General features: G+C 47.7%; 1 protein-coding gene and 1 long non-coding RNA gene across 2 annotated transcripts in view; one reads left to right on the forward strand and one right to left on the reverse strand.

The window, feature by feature from the left end:
- The first annotated feature begins 5,762 nt into the window (after positions 1-5,762).
- On the forward strand, positions 5,763-8,522 carry LOC137674451 (PHD finger protein 7-like). The gene is given in 9 exon segments (XM_068419800.1): positions 5,763-5,772; positions 6,104-6,195; positions 6,285-6,386; positions 6,667-6,791; positions 6,877-7,088; positions 7,091-7,232; positions 7,452-7,565; positions 7,718-7,836; positions 8,020-8,522. Coding segments are annotated over 9 exon segments (1,419 nt in total).
- A 5,342-nt stretch (positions 8,523-13,864) lies between these two features.
- Positions 13,865-19,897, reverse strand: part of LOC137674534 (uncharacterized) — a 33,472-nt gene continuing 27,439 nt past the window's right edge. Inside the window, exon 4 of the long non-coding RNA XR_011049825.1 lies at positions 13,865-15,184. This is a non-coding gene — a long non-coding RNA (uncharacterized lncRNA). The remainder of the gene's footprint in view (positions 15,185-19,897) is intronic.

The following is a 19,897-nucleotide window of genomic DNA, read 5'->3' on the forward strand; positions in this document are numbered from 1 at the left end:
AGCTGTAATTAAGCTCCCACGTCCAGTCACAAAGAGACAGTTGTGAGGATTCCTAGGAGCTGTGGGATTCTGTCGTCCATGGATCCCTGGGTTAGGAGAATTAACAAAGCCTCTCACAGATGCAACAAGAAATGAAGGAAAAGAACCTATAGCATGGGGCCCAAAAAGGGAACAAGCTTTTAGAGCAATAAAAGGAGCCTTGGTGTCTGTTCCTGCCCTTGGGCTCCCAGATTACACAAAGCCTTTCAATGTATATGTGCATGAACGGAAAGGAACAGCTAGTGGGGTGGTAACGCAAAAACTGGGACCCCACCAGAGACCGGTTGCATACTACTCCACGCAACAAGATCCAGTTGCAGCAGGGGCACCAGCCTATATAAAATCAGCGGCAGCAGCAGCAATACTGGAAAGAAGCCACCCCCTCATTCTGGGACACCCTGTAACAGTTTATGTCACACACAAGGTGGAAATATTGCTGAAACAGTACGCAACCCAAGCACTATTGCCACAACGGGCACACAGATATCAACTGAGCCTTCTAATGGTGGATAATTTAGTTTTGAAAAGGTGCAATACTCGGAATCCAGCAACCCTAATACCTTTGCCCGACGACAGAGAAGAACATCACCAGTGTGAGCAGGTAACGCACGCTTCAAGTACACCGCAAAGAGATTTAACTGACGTTCCTTTGCAGAACCCAGACCTAGCTCTGCTTGTGGATGGCTCATCCTACTACTCGTCACGGACAACAATGGACTGAGTATGCTGTGGTCAGCCAAGGACAAGTAATAGAAGCTGAACTGCTCCCAGCAAGGATAAGCGCACAAGGGGCAGAACTAGCAGCCTTGACGCACACAGCACACCTGGGAAAAGGGAAACGGGTCAACATCTACACAGATTCTCAATATGCCTTTGGAGTATGCCGTACAACAGGAATGTTATGGAAAGAGCAAGGATTTTTTACATCCTCAGGAAAAAAGGTGTCAAATGTAGAAGAAATAAGCAGTCTTCTAGACTCAAACCAACTACCCAAAGAGATTGCTATAATACATTGTCCAGCCCACACCAAGAAAGCTACAGAAATTAATAAAGAAAATGCTTTAGCTGATGCAGCTATAAAAGCTGCAGCCTGACAGCCTCTGACAGAATGTATGGTTGTAATTCCAACAGTGAACCAGAATGAATGGCCAAGATTGAAAAACCCAAAAACCATGTATGAGAAGGACAGTTCAGCAAAAGAAAAGAAACAATGGGAAAAAGGGGAAGCAAACCAAAATGATGAAGGAATATGGACAACTGGAGAAAAGCCTATACTGCCAAGGAAATATGTAATTACTGTAGCCAGGTGGTTCCATGACAAAGCACATGGTGGAGCAGAAGCAGTAACTAATCAAGTACTAAAGATGTGGTCAGCGCCAGGAATCTATGCTGCTGCAAAAAGAATTACCAGCAGCTGCCTGACTTGCCAAAAGTATTCAAGCATTGAGCCCAATTCAGAATTAGGAGGGCAACCGTGGGCTTACTTCCCTTTTCAGAGATCACAGACTATGCGGACATGTCATCTGTCAATGATACAGACACCTGCTAGTAATAACAGATCAGTTGTCAGGCTGGGTAGAGGTTTTCCCTACAAGAAAAGCTGACACAGGAGGGGTAGTAAACACCTTGTTAAAAAAAATTATACCTAGATATGGAGTTCCAGAATCAATTGAATGAGACAGAGGTGCTCATTTTACAGCAGACATAATCAGCCAGCTATATATAAATTATTAGGAATAGAAAGGAACCTGCACATCCCCTACCACCCACAGTCTTCAGGACAGGTAAATAGAATGAATAGAACCTTAAAGGGAAAAATAGCAGAATTGTGTACACGCACTGGCCTCAAATGGCCAGAAGCATTGAACTTAGTTAGCTCTACGGGATGTCTGAAATACTCCACAACAACCCATAGGGCTAACACCAGCTGAAATTCTCTTTGGGAGACATTTAGCCATACCAGGAACTTACATGCCAGCTAAGACCAACCTATTGGATAGAGATGAATGGTTGATCCAGTATGTTTTATATATGCAACAAGGGTTTGAGGAAAAAAGGAAGTATGCTCAAAGGTGTCAGCCCACACCATCTGAAATACAGGTACGTGATATACAGCCTGGAGATGAAGTGTTAATTAAAGTGTTTTTGCAAAATTCCAAATTAGAAACTAAATAAGAAGGGCCATATACTGTCCTAATATGTTCTTATTTTGATGTTAAAGTTTCAGGAAAAGAAAACTGGATACACCATCCGCATGTCAAATGAGTGGTGAATAACCAACCAGCCAGCAAATGACTGCATTTGGAAGAATCCATACACCGAAAAGACGAAGTGGGACATCTCACTACTCTTGGTAATGTTAACCTTGATGACCACTACAGCATGGCTAAGCATAAAATTGATGGATGACCCCATGTAGTTCAAAGTTAAGATGACTAAGGGGGAGATGGTTCACATAGATATGTACAGGGCAGGTGACCATACCCCTGAAGAATCCTATGAAAGAGTTCTCCTTTTTTGTTGTGAAATGGATACAGCTCATGGTTGAACTTTGACAGAGAGAACCAGCATAACCAAAATTCATTGTCCCAATGTTATTGATTGTCTAACATTCAATTCCAGATGCTGTGTGGTCGTACATTAGCTTTCAAGTAAAGAGAATATTTGTTAATGTGACCTACAAATAAATGCCTCGATACCACCCGCTACAACGAGCCTAGCTATCACACGTCCACCGGTGAGGGAGAAATTGATCCCACAAATTTCTGAAATTGGACTATGCATGATAAAAAATACAGGTCAGCAATGAGTGTTGTTCAATCCACTGTGATCTCTTAAACAGGTAGAGCTATTGATGCAGATCAGTATCTCTACGATCAAACCAACCTGTTCCCCCTTCCTGGGTACGTCCTTTGCAGGATGGTTAGAGCATGGTTACATGGACAAACCCTTGTCTCCCCAAGACAAACACAGAGAGACGTGACCGGTATCCTAGTCTTAGGAATATCCTTGTGAATAAACTAAGCACAACAACAAGAGACCTAAACAAATTAGAGCGCCCATTATGGTCCTCTCTGTCAGCATTAGGAACAAGTCCATGGCTCTTGTCCAATATATTGCCTCAGTAATAAAGAATTAAAGAAAGGGACCACCAATTGATTATGAATGCGCTTGAGGTAGCCCAAGATAACATTTCGCTGGCCCTCAGTTGCATCCAAGCACAACTGTGGATGCAATCTACAGTAGCTGCAAGCATAAGAGAAGGGCAAGGGGGTATCTTACCCCCCAAAATTCAGACAACAATTTGGGAAAATGCAACTGACTTTGAGAGAGAATTCCAATCGTGATGGTATCCCGTCAAATTCACTTATAACCCCATCAATAATAAGCCCACAGCTCTTGTCTTAACAATACGCAATGCGTCAGTATACACCATATACCAAATCATTGCGTTAGGATTAAATCACAATGGAACTGTACTCTATCCCCTAGAACACAGAGTATGGGCCCAACAGAACAGTAACAAATGGCGGACTGTCGCTGTTGATGCATGGGCCGTACAAGAAGAACAGGGATTTGCAAAAGTTACACCATCAAAGCTCAAGACATTTGTCTTGACACTGAACAAAATGTTTGTCATTTTGAAATACATTCAAAGAAACCCCTGAAACTGTACTTGTATATATTCGAAACGGAAGTGTTTGTGTGAGAACTCTTTGCAATCTTATATTGATAGATGACACTGTTGTAGAGACAAATAATCACTCAAATGTTTGTGTCTGTAACTTTACTAACATTGTAGAATGCGATTTTAATTATTCAGCTCCCGTAATGTCTTAGAAATTGCTACAGTCCAATTAGACCTTAGCTGAGGGTTTATTACTTATCCCCATCAGAATGAATCTTGCATTGGTAAGAAAACTACTAAAACACGAAGACTTGTATCAGCTGCTAGAACATGTCCAAAACAATGGGCAAAAAACCTTAATCACCATTCGTCACAAGTGAAGAAGGATGGAGAACACCGACGGTGGGAAACTCTCTTTGGGTGGTCGCCAACAGCTACAGGAATCTATAATCATGTGTTCCACCCAGCAGTGATCTTGTTAGTTCTGATTATATTGTGCCTCTTACTTGTAATAGCGTTGTATGTGAGACTACGGGTAGTGGTTAAACGCCTTCAAAGACTTCATGAGTTCTTTTTGACGTGTTAGCAGGAATGCTTAACAAAAAGGGAGGACTGTTGTAGAATAAGTTCAGTTAATTGAATTCTTTTAACTGTATTCTGTTGTCTGAATAGTCTGCTTAGCACTGGTAGTTAAAAGTTGCTGAAGACCTGGGCTGCAACTGTTGAGAACTATTCAGCCTGTCTTGAACTGTTCCTTGCATACCAGAGGAAGGCCCTGGGACCAGTGCAAACTGGAAGGAGGCTACAGCTGTCAGCAGAAGCTGTAGTTACTGCCGATAACAAGTGTCAAGGCCCGCCTGGAGACCAAGAATCCAATAAGTAAAAAAAGGACCCCAGACCATTAACTACCATTGGACCAACAGGCATGTGCAGGGCGCATGAACAGTGTGTGAAGAGCGGGTGCATGGCTTGTAAGGGCGAAAAGGCCCAGGGATTTCTTTGTTCTAGATCCCTCCCTGGAGGCACCCAGCTCGAGCTGCTCCTATGGCTTAAGATCAAAGAGTCCAACCGTTAACCTAACACGACCAAGGCCACCGCTGAAGCATTCCCGAAGCACCACGTCTACATGTCTTTTTCCCCCAGGGATGGTGAGTGCACCACTTCCCTGGGCAGCCTGCTCCAGTGCTTCACAACCCCCGGCCCATGGATCCAGCCTGTCCAGATCCCTCTGTAGAGCCTTTACACCCTCAAACAAATCAACACTCCCACCCGCCGCCTCCAAAGCTGCCCCACAGCCACTCGCAGTTTCCTCCCCCACCAAGGAAAGGCTCACACTGACTCTGAAAGGCCGTTTATTGCCATGGAAAAAGGCCGTTTCCACCGTCACTCCCCAGCTCATGGTCCCGCTGCTTTTGTTCGGGAGGCAGCACATCACCAAAGCGCTAAGGAGTTCAAGAGAGAGATGTTGGGCCACCTGTGACATCCTGAGGGCCCGTGCTGTGCCCCAGCCACCCACCGCGTCTGAGGGATGGGATGCGTGAGCCCAGGCCAGGCTCAAAGCACCTTTCGGCCGACAGTGCCACCCTCGACGGCCGCCCCGGGGGCCCTGGCATTTGGCTCTGCACTGGCTGCAGGAGCAGCCGCCCCGGCTACGTGGGTGCCGAGGGCTCGGGCCCCCGCCCCGGCACTTCACACCCACCCGGTGATGCGGTGGCCGTGTCAGAGTGGGCGGCAGGTGGCCAAGGGCGTCCCTGCCCATATTTGGCCAGCGGTGCTGATGTCACAGTGATGTCATTGTGACGCGCGAGGCCAAGCCTATAAAAGGGGCGCTGGGCTCCGGCCGTGCGTCACTGCGACCTGGTGAGGTGAGGAGAGGGCAGGGGAGGGACAGGGCTTGCGCGGGGCTGCCGAGGCAGGAGGGGGGCCCCACAGCTCGGGGCTCTGGGCCTGTGCTGCAAGCTCACCTGCGTCCCGCTTCTCCCTCAGGGTCAGCAGAGGAGCATTTGGAGGAGACACGCCAGCGCTGCTGGGACAGGGACTCTCCAAACGCTCACCGTTGATGTGCGCCATGTCTTCGAGGAAGCGAAAGGCCTCGATGGAGCCGGGTGAGAGCAAAGCATCCCTCCCGCAGCCTGGCAGAGGGGGTGTCGGGGCAGTCAACGTGGGGCCGAGAGCAGTGGCAGGGGGAGGCAGGAGCTCCCCGGCCGCCCTGGGGCAGGGCCCCTCCTTTCCTCAGCAGGCGGGGCCCAGGCTGGGCAGTGGGCACTGCTGGGACACCCGTGCCTGCAACGGCCCCTTCCTCTCCAAGGCCTCCAGCCCTGCCCCTCAGCCAGCGAGGCAGGGGCAGAGCAGGCCCCTGGGGGCAATCCCTCAGGGACGCTTCCCCCGGCCCCGCAGAGGTGCTCATCCAGGTGCCATTTGCTATCTCCCCTCCAGCATGCCGGCTGTGCCACCGGGCAGAGGCTGACCCGGATATCTGCGGGCGCAAACTGGAGAAACAAGGGATCCATGTCCACGAGTTTTGCCTGGTGAGTTACCCCAGGGCTCCCTCCAGCTTTCCGACAGGCAGTCCCTGCCACACTCTCCTCATCAGCTCCTTGTTTTTTCTCTTCTGCAGCTTTTTGGCAGCAAGCGTTTTCAGCAACGGGTCGGGAAAGTAGGACTTATGGGATTTCTCTGTGAGGATGTTAGAGACACGGTCAAGCAGGCAGCACGGAAGGTGAGGACCTGACAAGAACAGGGAGCTTTGTGCCAGGAGAGGTTTGTGGGAGCTTAGCCCAGAGCCCAAGAAAGAAATCCCAGCCCTTCCAACCAGCTCTGGGACACAAGTCTTGCTCCCAGCAGCTCCCCAGAGGCTCCAGCACAGGAGCCTCGTCCGCCAGGCGGCTCTGCGAGCTGTGACCCAGCAGCGGCCACATCCTGCGCCCTGCCCGGAGGTGTGGGGCTGGCTGCGGAGGCCCTGAGGCTGCCGCTGATGGGGGCTGCTCTGCTCTTTCCAGCAATGCTTCGTCTGTGGCAATCGCACGGCCACCATCACCTGCTGCGAGATGGGCTGTGACTGCAGATTCCATCTGCCCTGTGCCGTGGAGGGTGAATGCGTCACCCAGTTCTTTCCTCCATACAGGTACCTCCTCTCCCCTCCTCTCCGCCACCGGGGACTTCTCACCGAGCACTTCTCACCTCGCCCATCCCTTCCCTCTTCCCCCCAGGTCCTTCTGCTGGGAGCACCGCCCCGAGCAGGCAGTGGAGGCGGCTCTGGAGAAGGACACCACGTGCCCCATCTGCCTGGACCCTGTGGAGGACAGAAAGTCCTACAGCACCATGGTGTGCCCAGCATGCAAACACGCCTGGTTCCACAGGGGCTGCATCCAGGTAGGAGCCGCTCCCTCGCCCCTGGGGCACGGCAGGCGCTCAGCACCACCGGGGCCTCCCTCATGCTCCTTGTGTTTCTCCTGCAGGGACAGGCTATGTGTGCTGGCATTTTGTCCTTCGAGTGCCCGGTCTGTAAAGAGAGCAATGTCTTTCTCTCAGAAATGCTCACCATGGGGATCCGAGTCCCCTTCAGGTTGGTGTCCTTCTTTGCAGCTCACAAGACAGGAGGGTGCAAGTGCTGTGCCGTGCCGTGCCGGGGCCTGCCCCAGCAGACCTGGCCCTCTGCTCTCCCGTGAGTCTGGGCTTCAGCTTCACGGAGGAGTTGGAAAGGGCAGGGGGGAAGAGCAGGGACGCCCTGCACCTGCCTTGTGCCGAGGCAGCAGGGGCTCATCAATTTTCCTTTCTCCATCAGTCTGCCATCTTGGGAGAACAGCAACGTATATGCAGAGCTGGATGAGAGGCACAGGCACTGCAATGCCAGGGAGTGCCTGTGTCCAGGAGGCAGGGAGCACGCAGAGGAAGAGGGGTGAGTTGCCGCAGCTGCACCCCGGGGCTCTGCACAGGATCTCCGTCCCGCCAAGGGCTCAAGGCGGAAGGACTGAGAACAAGAGCTCTGCCGGACAATCCCGTGCTGCCATCACTTGGTCCTCACAGCCATGAACCCGTTTGCTTCCCCAGGCACTGGCAACTGCTCCTGTGCTGCTCCTGCACTGCCGAGGGCACCCACAGACGCTGCTCCAGCTTGGGGAACGGCACGGCCAGCTGGGAGTGCGACAGCTGTGCTGGCCTGGGCACCGGTAAGAGGCAAAGCAGCCGGGTGGCCGTGGGCTGGGGCTGGGGGCCAGGCAAGGCCTGGCAGCGGGTGCCCAGGGTGGACTTGGCACATCCTCTCTGCTCCAGGGGGGCTGGGGGCACCGCTCTGGCCTATCCTGCCGCGGGCCTGGGGGCCGTGCCCTTGACCTTCCTGCTTCCCCTTACAGCCTCCACTGCCGGCTCGGAGCTCGCTGGTCCCAGCACCGCCAGCCAGGCAGGATTGGGGCAGTCTGTCGGATCTCCGGCACCAGAGGCCAGCAGCCCCAGCATTGCCAGACAGGTGCTATCGGGGTCCTCCTTTGCCTCCCCAGCATCGGAGACAAATAGCCCCAGCACGGGCAGCCAGGCAGCATTAGGGCCGTCCCACAGCTCTCTGGCACCGGAGGCCAGCGTCCCTGGCAATGCGAAAGCAGGGCCATCCCACGGCTCCCTGGATTTTGAGGGCAGCAGCAGCTCCAGCTCACCTGGGCCCGACCGCAAGAGAAAACGCTCCCGCTTGCAACGTCGGGACAAAACTCCATCCAGGCCACCCAGAAGGCGCCGTGAGAGCAGCAGCTCCAGCTCACCTGAGCCCGTGCAGATGCGAGACCGCTCCCGCGGATGCTGCCATGGGACCAGCCGTGCGCCGTCCTCAAGTGCTGGCCCTCATCCCCCTCCACCGGCACAATAAAGTTGGCCGTTGATCTCTGCACTGGGAGATTCCACGCTCATTTGTCGGCTTCCTCCTCCTCCTCCTCCTCCTCCTCCTGTCCCTTTCTCGAGGGGCAGCGTTAGGGGCTGGGCCCAGAGGATTGTCCTCACCCCGGGGGTTGGCAGCACCTTCCCCACACCTCCCTCCTTGACGGCTGGCCTTGGCCGGCTGCCCAGCGTCATGGCCGTGTGCTTCGGGCCTTGCTGGCCCCACAGCCTGCTCAGTTTCCCCGGGGGAAGTTCACAGCCACCCCGGGACCGGGGGTCTCTGCCCCAGACCCCGGGAGGGTGGCTCGGCACGGCCCAGTTGGCACCACCGCCCGTCTCCCGACAACGTGGGCTGTGCTCACCCACCCGGCCTGGCCCTCGCCGCTCGCCCCCCAAAAATCACGTGCCCCGGCCCCTGCCACTTCTGACACGCTTCAGCTCTGTTTCCTTCTAGATGAGGCTATACTCAATGTCCTGTCCTCGCTGCCTCCCTTAGTGAGAATTGTGGCAAAGTGGCAAAGCTACTTTAAAAGTTCCGTTTGGCGTCACTTCTCTATTTGTGCCGTGAAGATTTCTGTAGATTGTGTCCGTACGGTAGCCAAAGGGCATTGCCCGTTCCCCAGTTCCTGTTTCCCAACACAATTGCTGCTGTACCAACTGAAGGCTTCCTTCTTGCAGTGCAAGCCAAGGCATCCTTAGCTGGATATATAAACGTTGCTAGCATACAATATAATTTTAGGCCTAATTGAAAATGTTGCTTACCTCATATAGATATCAGATGCTGGGTCAGGGGTCTCTAGACCTCGAGGTATAACCTTGAGAGGTGTTTCTGCTCAAGGGTGTGATTACCGCCGTGCTGCCCGCTGCCATACAGGAAAGCTCAGTGTAGGGGGCTACAGATATTTATAGCATCAAGTGATTTTCTTGTAGTCAAACCCATCTTTGGTGTACGTGCAAGTGTGCAGCCGTAGCAGTTTTAGTTTTGTGTAGACCCAGCTCAGGCTGGCGCTGTTAGCTCCTGATAAGACATGGCCTAGTCTCCTCAGCTCCTGAAAAGATACAGGTTAGCAAAATTCCCAAGGTTTGTGCAGCAGGGCTGATTTCAGCCTACTTGTGCATGATGCCTGAACCAAAGTACTGCTCATCCAGTCAGAGCGGGTGCACCCATCCCCCTTGCAGCTTCAGTAGTGGACTCGGTGGTGCTTGATGAGGAAACGTCCCTGCTGCCTGGGCGCTCACCTGAGCCCACAGCTTGGACTGCCTTCCTCTGGGGTCTCCTCTTGCCTCTGGATCGAAGCTTGTACTGCTGCACCATTGCCAAAGACCCCCAGGGAGTGATGAAACCGCTCCCTCGGCTGCCCTGTAGCTAGCCGAGGTACAGTAAGTTTCTGGGGGTAAATGGCCTCTGCTCTACACTCCCTCATGTTGCTTTTTTTTTTCTCCTCAAGACATCCTCGTAGGCCTTCAGGAAGGCGGCTAGCAAGGGAAGATTTAGTCTTCCCTACCCTACCTGCTCCTTCCTAGACTTTTGCAGAATCCCTTGCAGAAGGATGGGAAGCTCAGGTGTGTTAGGAGATGACTGTGAGCATTGGTAGAGGTGAATGGTCAGCAATCGAGAGGCTTGTGCAACACTCTTCCACTGAGAATCCTGTGTTGTTTATTTCAGGTAAACCAGAATTTAAGTGGGAAGTCAATGACTGGGGAAATACACCACTGAGATAAGAAAGCTGAAAACTGTCTTGTCCTGAGAGGGACAAGTTAGAGGACAGAAGATCAAAAAGGAAATAGCTGAAGTACTGAGTAGATGAAGAAGAAAACAGGTTTTTTTTCTGAAATTCTGTTCTCTTTGTTTTCTTCTCTATGTCTTCTGAAGTTTGTCTGAGCCATGTTTTTGTTTTGGGTTTTTTCTGTCTTCAGAATTCATTTTGCGTTACAGAAGTTTGAAAACATAAAAAAATTTCTTTACTTACTCTTACAAATTCTTTGGCAAATGTAAAAAGATAAGTTTATCAATAACGGGCTTTATCTTTGAAAGACATGAGATCCGACTTGATTTTTAAATACCTTGGTGTGTCATGCTGCTTCATGAAGATACTAAATTGAACTGGTTTTTGTGGTGCATGACTCTTTCTGAGCTTAAGAGGTCCTCCTAGTTGTCATAAATGCCACATTTTGCAGTATACTGACTTACTACTTCTGCACGCTGTTTTCTCCTAAGAATTCCTGTAGCATTGATGTTCTAATGCGTTGCTTTCACGTCATCCAGAGCTTCACAACTGTTAACTGCTAGACGTAGCGCATTGTAATATGAAGAGAGCTAATGACATACTATTTACAGCAGCATAGGGTTTCAACCAAGACTAATCGTTTTAGGCCACTTTGATGGAACAAGCACATCACAGCCCCAAATTAGCAAAGGAACAAAAGTGCTGGGCATTTGCTATCGGCCCTTCTGACTTCACTGGAGTTTGTACAGCTGCACATTTCAACCTGCGTGGGTTTTCCTGTAGGATAGCTGGAGAGGGTGAGGGAGCACTAAGCTAAATTCTCTTTGCCTTTTACCATAACGAAAAATGTGTTTGTAGTAGTTTGCCAGGACAGAATATAATATGCAGTAGCACATTATTAGAAAAATCCTCTTTGTAGTAAATCTGCACTTACGTATGGATCAGCATTGACGCTTGCACAAAATGGCTGACTTGCTTTGCTAGGTATCAGTGCTCTCCTGGCATCTAATCACTCAGATTACTCAGGTCCTTGGAATATTTTAACAATAAAGGCTGCTGGATCAAATCACTTTATGAAATTGCTATGGCTGGCCAAAGGAATACCTGACTGCTTTTTAAAAGATCTTTACATATTTGCAGAATTATGAAGGTGGCACATTTTGATGTCTTAAAATCTAGTAGTGTCTTAAAATTTAGTAGTGTTTTTTCATAATAATGCTTAATCTGTGGTATTTGAGGACACTGCAAACATGAACGTTTAGCACCTTTGTCCAGCCTTCCCTTTCACCCCCTTTGCCTTTTCTTTCCTTTCCTTACGGTTTCCCCTGCGCTCTTTGAAGTCGGATGTTTGGAATGTGATACCCAGGTAACGCTGCTGACTCCATGCGTTGGAAATACGCGCTGTTTCCCAGGGAACACCGGCCCTGCAGCGGCAGCAGCAGCCCCTCGGTGCCGTACCGGTGCCTGCCAGGCGGCAGCAGCAGCAGCCCCTCGGTGCCGTACCGGTGCCGTACCGGTGCCTGCCAGGCGGCAGCAGCAGCAGCCCCTCGGTGCCGTACCGGTGCCGTACCGGTGCCTGCCAGGCGGCAGCAGCAGCAGCCCCTCGGTGCCGTACCGGTGCCGTACCGGTGCCTGCCAGGCGGCAGCAGCAGCAGCCCCTCGGTGCCGTACCGGTGCCGTACCGGTGCCTGCCAGGCGGCAGCAGCAGCAGCCCCTCGGTGCCGTACCGGTGCCGTACCGGTGCCTGCCAGGCGGCGGCGGCGGCTGCCCGGGCCGCGGCCCCGGGAAGATGGCGCGGGGGGGGGAGGCGGCGAGCACAGCCTCCTGCCTTGTCCCTTTCGCTGTCGTGCGCTTTCCTGCTTCGGCAGAGCTGTTTATCGACCCCGTAGTTGCCGCTTAGCTCCGGGTTGTCTCTCCGACGCGGGGCGTTTGCGCGGGCTGGTGCTTGTGCCGCGGGTATTCCCGGGCAGCCGGTCCCGCGCCGTTGCAGCCTGCTTACACCATTTTGTAGGTAAAACAGTGTGCCTGCCTTTCAGCAGGCTCCGTAGTTACTAGGTCTGCATGCACGCAAGGTAAGGAACGAGCTCGTTTAGACTGCCAGTTGTGTTTTTCTGAACCTGAGTTGGTCTGTGTCAGCTGTCTGATACCAAACCATCAGAGATCCCCCCGCCGCCTTCCCTGCTCTGTCTGTCCCCGCTGTTACGTTATGGCATGTTGCGTGTGCCTTCAGACCTTGCAGTGGAGGGGGGGGGCAGTGAAAGATGGTGACAAAACAAGGAGGAAAAAGGAGAGACCAGTTGCTTCCAGATGCAAAACCCAGCTCCCCGTGACGTAAGAGCTGACTGTTTCCTTCTCCTCCCCCACCTAATGGCACTCTTCATGTGTGTGCTCTCTCCTTCTCTTCCCGAGACAGCTTCATACATGAAGCACCTTTGAGAAATGATTTGAGCAGCACAGCATTTTAGGAACAACTGCGGAAGCCATCACTAGCCATCTCTTTGCTGCAGGCAGGCGCTGTTTTGAACCAGCATTTCATTACTGCTGGTATATTAACATGCATTTTGTAGAACCCAAAAATAGCTTGTTCAGCTTGTGAGTGAGGACATCCTCCCTAAAGGTCCCACGAGCTTGAGTCTATGGCTGTGCTATGTTCAGAAGGCATATCACTAGTTACCTTTAATCCAGCTGGACTGAGTACAACAGTATTCAAATAGCAACACCGAGTTCAGTGTGGGCTAGCTAGTGAACAAGTGTCCAGGCTTCCCAGGAGGCTTCTAAGACTCAATGCAGAAAAAGCTGGCCCTAGCCTGGCTGCTACAGTCCTTTTACTACACCATAGCATAGTAATATAACTTTTTGATGTGAGTGCAGAGTGAGAATACCATTCAAATCATTAGGGCATAAATTCTTGAGGGCTTGGTCGTGCTACTGAGCTACTTAAATTTTTGTGTATTCACGTATTCAGCACAGTAGCTGAATGTAGTTACTCAATGAAACAGCATGTAGTTTTATTTCCTTGGAAACAGGCAAAATGCTTTAGCATAAGACCCCAGTGAAAACTTGGTTTTAGCCTGTGTTTGCTGCTAATGGTGTTTGCTTGCTGTTGGTTAATACAGAGCAGCTGTTTAAGTAGCTGTACTCTAATGGTAATGATGTTGTCCTGTGTCCAAGCCCTTCATATGTACATTACTTTTAAGAAGACAAAAGTATTCAGCTGCTTCTGATGATATTATTGTATTTAAAAGAACAGATGCTTATCAGAAGAGATGGTAGTAAGCATGTGCATGATGTTACCCTGTGTCCCCTGCAAGACAATGTGGTAAATCTTAACCACAAAAGTGGTTTAAGGTAGTTCCTTTTACATTGCACCATCAGTTTCCATCATTCAGCTGAGAAGCGGTAATTCTGTGTAACTTGCTACCTTGTTTTCATCCAAGGCAGGTAAGTGTTGAAACACTTGAGTGGAGCAGTGCCTTAAAAAAACACAAAAACCAAACCACACACACACACAGTTCTTATGACGGTAGTTAACAGTCTGCTCTCTGCAAAAACTGTTGGTGCTGCAGCTTGCACAAAAAAAAAGACGACAGCAATCATCTTACAGGCATTATGTTCCCATGTTTTATTTAAGATATTGCTGAGCAAAAATGAAGAATCATTCTTGTTTAATTTGCTTATGTGTTAATGTATTTGAATTTGATCAGTTTGCCCTGGAGAATGGCAGACTCAGATGTAACACAGTCTGATACAAATTCGTAAAAATTCCTACCAGGAGACTTTGGATTTATTTTAACTAGTAATCAAGTACTTTCTGAATGCAAACATGCCCAAAACCTCAGTGTAGATAATTGCTGTGTAGAAGGTCCTTGTTTCAAACATCTGATTGTGGAAACAGTATCCTCAACTAGGAGATTACTGTGGCAAGGTTAATATATTAAATCTGCATTTGCTCATTATATCCAGAAACTTTTAGCACATTGGCTAATATGACCAACAGTACTTGGTAGGGGTTTTTTGTTGTTGTTGTTCTGTGTTTTGTTTTGAGAAAAAATACGAAAGCATAAACTAAAACCTAATGTGGATGATAAAGAATAAGCATGTAACTGTAATTTTGGAACTAAGTGCATTTTGTAGTGTGTTGAAAGTTTAGGGGAATTAAATAGCAAGAAAGGAGAGTAGTTAATCTGTGGTCCAGTGTGGCTGTTACACAAGGGGCAGGTGTGTCCTATGTTGGTTTTAAAATCTGCTTGCCAACCAGAATTCAGGCAGAGGGACAAAGATCCATCTCCCTGATTTTTTTTTTTCATTCCCCCCCCCAGTTTGCCTGTAGCAGCACCAAGGAACTGAACAAAAAATGGGCTCTGAGCCAACTGATGACTTACAAATTCTCAGTGTCCAAAAAAATAAACAAAGAAAAAAAAGGGCAGCTGCATGACCTGCTGCTTAGAGCTCATGTTTGTCTTCCTGAACTCCTTTCCTCTTTCCCCGGCCGGCTCTGCTGGGGTGCCCTCCTGGGTGCAGGCACGGGGCCAGCGCAGGCAGCTCCAACTCCCTCGGGGCCCGATCCGCAGCGTGCCGGCACTTGGCTGGCACTGCCCGGTGCTCCACCAGCCCGGGGTCAGGTTGAGCACAGAGCCATGCCAAGGTGAACCCGGCTGGCGCAGTCGAAAGCGCAACTTGCTAGTGGGTAGGTTGCACCCAATGATTGATTTCTGAGCAAAGAAGCCAAAGGAGTATTTTTTTCTACCAACCGACGATGCCTTCAAAGGACTCTCTGTTCTTTAGCATGGAGATCTTGGTAACTTCCCAGCCGTGCTACGTGCCTTCTCCTCTTCCATGTATTTGTGCCTTGCATTTTCTGTTAGCAGTTAGGATTGAGTGCAGCTGGAGCAGCAGAAAATAAACCTTTCATGCACAGCTTTCATCTCTGTAAAGGAAAGAGTTGATGCTTTGAGAAGTTTCTCAATATTGGTCAATATCCTTCCCATTAAAGTTTAATCTTCCCCATGTTTTTAGAAGCAGTTTTTACAGTGTTTGAAACAGCTCTGTTGGGATTACAACTTCTTTCAATATCAGTTTTGTTAGAATATGCGTGATTAGGGTATTCCTGCTTTTCATCTCCTGAGTGCTCATTTCAAATGCGTGTATTGTGATGTAATTTGGTTTTGCAAAATGATACTCTTTAAGAAAACTTGGACACACACCTCCTACGATCTTTCTTTTTCTACCTCCAGAACATACTGTATTTAACTTTCAGAATATTGAAGACAATGCAGTCTGACTTTTGTTCTCTATTTTCATTTTACGCTTTGCTCTGTTAAATATAAATGCCATGTAGCTGACTGAATGATACAGCTGATTTCCACAATGATATCCTATAGTGTTCGTTTTCTATGGCAGATAATCTATTCCCTCAGTGTATAAAACATCATGAAATGATAGTTCTTTAAAAGGAGACGGTGGGGCCTGTCTCTTGTAACTGTTCTTGAAGAATATTGTCAGGTAAAAAAGCAAAGGCCTTTTTTTGGGTGGTTTAAAGAAGGAAGATCAAAGACATTAAAAGCTTGAAAAGGTTCTTATGCTTAAAAAAAAGGGAATATGATGTTAAGATGTGCACAAATTCATTGATGAGATGACTGAGAGAGGTTTCCATGTTACAATACATGTCTAGAGTTTGGGTTTGTCTGATTAAATCTTTAGCTTTTTAACCCTGACCGTTACGCCATGTAGTTAAAAAAAAAATCTACAAGTGTTTCTCATGCCCTATTTGTTTTAATTTCTGCTTATACATAAATTAAAAATATTTTTCCCCTTAGAAGTACTATTTAGCTTCTTTGAGGTGAAACTGATGTGTAAGATGCAGTAACTAATTTGAATTAATTCACAATCTGTATATTTGCAATGACAATATTAATGTGGGTTAGTAGGATATTGCTTTAAGCCCAAGTATTTGATAGTTGATTAGGGCAGTTCAGATCACATTGAAGTACATCTTTCCTAAAGTTAATGTTTAATTAGGTAACCTATTTATTTTGTTTGCAGTGTGTACTAAGAAATTATAAACCAGTCCTTTCACAGTGTAAGCAATAAGGAGTCACAGGCTAAAACAGGCTTTACATCAGAAAGCTCAAAAGCAGCAGCAGGGCCAAGACCTCAGCAAGCAGCTGAATGAAGATTATTCTGAAAAATGTAACTCTTATGAGGCTGAGCAATGTACTAATTGCCTAGGCAGTACATAAAGGGATGGACATACCTATTGCTGAGTTATACTCCTCTGAGCAAAAGTAGACAATAGCCTATAGTTTTTGGTAAGGAAACAAGTTCCTGTTGAGTTACAGACGATTTTCTTATTTTTTAATGGCAGTTGGGGATTAATTTTTATATGTGAACTTAAGTTGGGCTCCTATTCCCTGGAGGAGATATCCCTTCCTTCTTATATTTCATCCTACTTCCCCCCAACCTCTGCCCCCAACCACAGGGCTCTTAACCTCAACTTAAACGAGAGGGTGTCACTGTACTGTTTAATTAAATGATGGTATTGACATGAAAACAATTGAGACTTCATCCATGGTGCTCCTTACAGGAGCAAACACTGGGCTAAGATATCACAGCCCCTATTGCAAAGAAATCAAGGTAAAGTTACTTGTTCAATACAGTAGGAAAATAATTGCTCGTACATCTGCCAAAAACAATAACTTCTATATAAAATTCTCACCCAAAAAAAAAAATTTGAAGAAATACTAATGAGTTTAAATATAATATTAATAATGCTGTCATCACAGCATTGAATTTTGGGCAGTGGATAAATTACTTTTTATATTATTGTTGAAATAAGATATCATTGGCCGCTGTTCTTCAGTTCCATGCTTATAACTGGATTCTGCCTTCAGCAGTGCATGACTTTCGCAGGTCACAGGGGACTTTGCTGCAATCGCCTGCCTGTGCAGGGCAGCAGCAGAGGCATGTGCCAGCATTCCACTCGCTGGCTGTCCTCTGGGTGCGGTGAGGAAGCAGGAGGGTTACGTGTAACTGCCTCGCTGATTCGTTGTTTCTGCATGTCACCACCTCCTGGTTTTGTTTTTTTTTTTTTGCAGTGGTGGAGTTCAAACCACGCTTTATGTACAAACACAGCTTCTGAGGAAATAAAATTCAGTTGGATGTTTTGCGTTAGGCGGAACTGCAGAATTCAGCTTACTGGTAACGTGTTTATACGTGCAACTACTTATTTTATGGATCTAATGTGTATTGTTGCAAAACCCAAAAAGTGCATATCTTATAATTTCCGTGTGTGACTGACTCCCATGATGAAGGGCTTGTCACTGCTTGGCCAATTACTTTTTGTAACTGCAGAAGAATTTTCCCATTCACCACCAATGAATCAGGTTTTAATGTTGGAGATCTAAGTCCCACTTACTGCTGAAATCTGCATGCAAGGTCTTCCGCATTAATGCTGTTTTTGAGGATGACACCTAAAGCTGTAACAATTATATTATAGATGGACCTGAATTAATCAGACATCCTTATTAACTTACTCTTTTTAATTATATGTGGAGGATTTTCTCAGTATCTTGGCCTGTTACTTGGGATCATTCACTTTAATATTACTTTTTTAATGATCAAAGCGTACTACTGAACCTCAGGGCTTGCTCGAGCAGATAAATTCTCAGAACATTGAAGTTGTTCATATTATTACGTTTCTGGGTTTTGTTCCAAATTCAACACTGCTCTGCATTAGAATAGGGGCTGAAGAGGTAGTAAGTTACCTTTTCCATTTCATATCTTAAGCAGCAGGTAATTTTGCATCACTTTTCCCTGAGCTAAGGCACACCTTTGATTTCCAATAAAAGGAGTTAATGATGGGACAGGTGAGATTTTTAGACCCTCAGGTACAGTCTTGCCTGTGCTGATTTTAATATACAGGTCACAGAAAAAGGGAAAATTTTTTTTAAAAATAAGAACCAAAAAAAACCTTTAAGGGTATTTTAATTGTAAACCCATTGCTTGTTTTCTTTTAGGATGGAGTTTAATTTCCTTTCTGCTTTCAGTTTAGTACCTTTTGAAATTCCCTCACCTTGGTGTCTCTGCTTTCCTTCTTACAATGATCACACAGGTTTAAAAGATTTTTATCGGACAATACACCAGCAGGAATTTGAACCATGTTCTGTTGCTTTGGAAACGAGAACTAATGTAACAGGAGTTTGCATGGCTTCGCGTGAAACGTCTGTAGACTACAGTTTTCTGCCAATACACGGATTAATGTCAGGGAGTTGTATGTTCTCGGGCAAACTTGTCGCTTTCCCTCTTAGCTTGAGGGGGATGTTCACTGGGTACTCTTAACTCAGTGCAGCTTGGCCCGCTGCTGTGTTAGTCTGTTGTAACAGGGAGCGGGGCTTATTCCGTGTGGTCGGAGCAGGCAGAGTTTGTGTAGCAACAGCTCTCCCAGCCAATCGGCAGAGGTGCTAGATAAAGTGGAAGCATTTGTGGCACTTCCTCTGCTTTTATTTTTAATACGCTCTTTCCTCACCCCCCTCCTCCACTGCGGGCGTAAGGTGACGTCCTGACGCTTTCGCCCCGGTTTGCGCAATAGAACTTGGTTAAACCAAGCATTTTTTTGTTTAATCGTTTAGTTATGACCTATATCTGCCAGGAAAAGGTTCTGAATTTTCCTCTGCCTTTCTATAAACTACTCTGCAGTGCCATCTGCACAGTGTAGCTCAGTAAAACACCCGAATTTCTGTGTACACGTTTTTCAAGAGGACTTAGGAGGCAGTGAACAAATTTTATTAGCCCTTACTGCAGTTTCCCAACATCCATTTTGATTAACAAGGCTATAGTAAAGGCAGTACTGGGAAGCTTCTTGCATACAGTGCAGCGTAACTCATACCATATTGTGAACTGCTGAATCATGAGCGGTTAACACGGGTATTAGGGAGTTTCCTCGGCTGAGATGGAGGGGGTTGGACAGCTAATACAGATGATACTGGCAAGTAGCCTTGCACTGTAAGGGAAGGGGAGACGTTAAGAATTAATACAAGTTAGAAAAGCTAGTACCGAGGAACTCTGCTCCAGGTATTTAAGAATAATAGAAATGTGTAAGAAAGGGATTTCTGAATCTCCTGTCTACTACTCTGTGTTTTGGAACAGAGGAAAAACAGTCTTCTACTCAAATTAAATTCTCATTTGCTATGCAGATTGGTAATTGTTCACCCCTCCTTCCATCTCCAGCCAATTATCAGATTTGTTTGACAATCTGGTAGCAAGCAGTGCCTTTGCTTTGGTAACAAAGTCCGACCTACAGTAACAGCAGCTGAGTTGCAGGGAAGATACACACAGAATCTCTTTAAAATACAGGTTCTTAAACACAGAGGCCCTTTGTGCTGCCGAGTGACTTGACCTGCTGTTTCTGACAAGTCCTTGGATTTAGCTGGCCCACAGGTCTATAACATTAATGTCAAGTTCACTACAGATGGAAAAGTTTGCTGGGGATGGCTGGGGCTCTTTCCTCTGGTCTTTTCTCTCCCCCCTCTCAATGATTGCTATCCATGGAGAGTTTCACCACTACTATGTGGACTAAGTATAAGTTTGTGTATTTTGTATTAGTATTGATATTGGTTTTCTTACTTTATTAAATCTGTTTAAA

The sequence above is a fragment of the Nyctibius grandis genome, chromosome 29 (assembly GCF_013368605.1).
Source record: "Nyctibius grandis isolate bNycGra1 chromosome 29, bNycGra1.pri, whole genome shotgun sequence".
Classification (NCBI taxonomy): domain Eukaryota; kingdom Metazoa; phylum Chordata; class Aves; order Nyctibiiformes; family Nyctibiidae; genus Nyctibius; species Nyctibius grandis.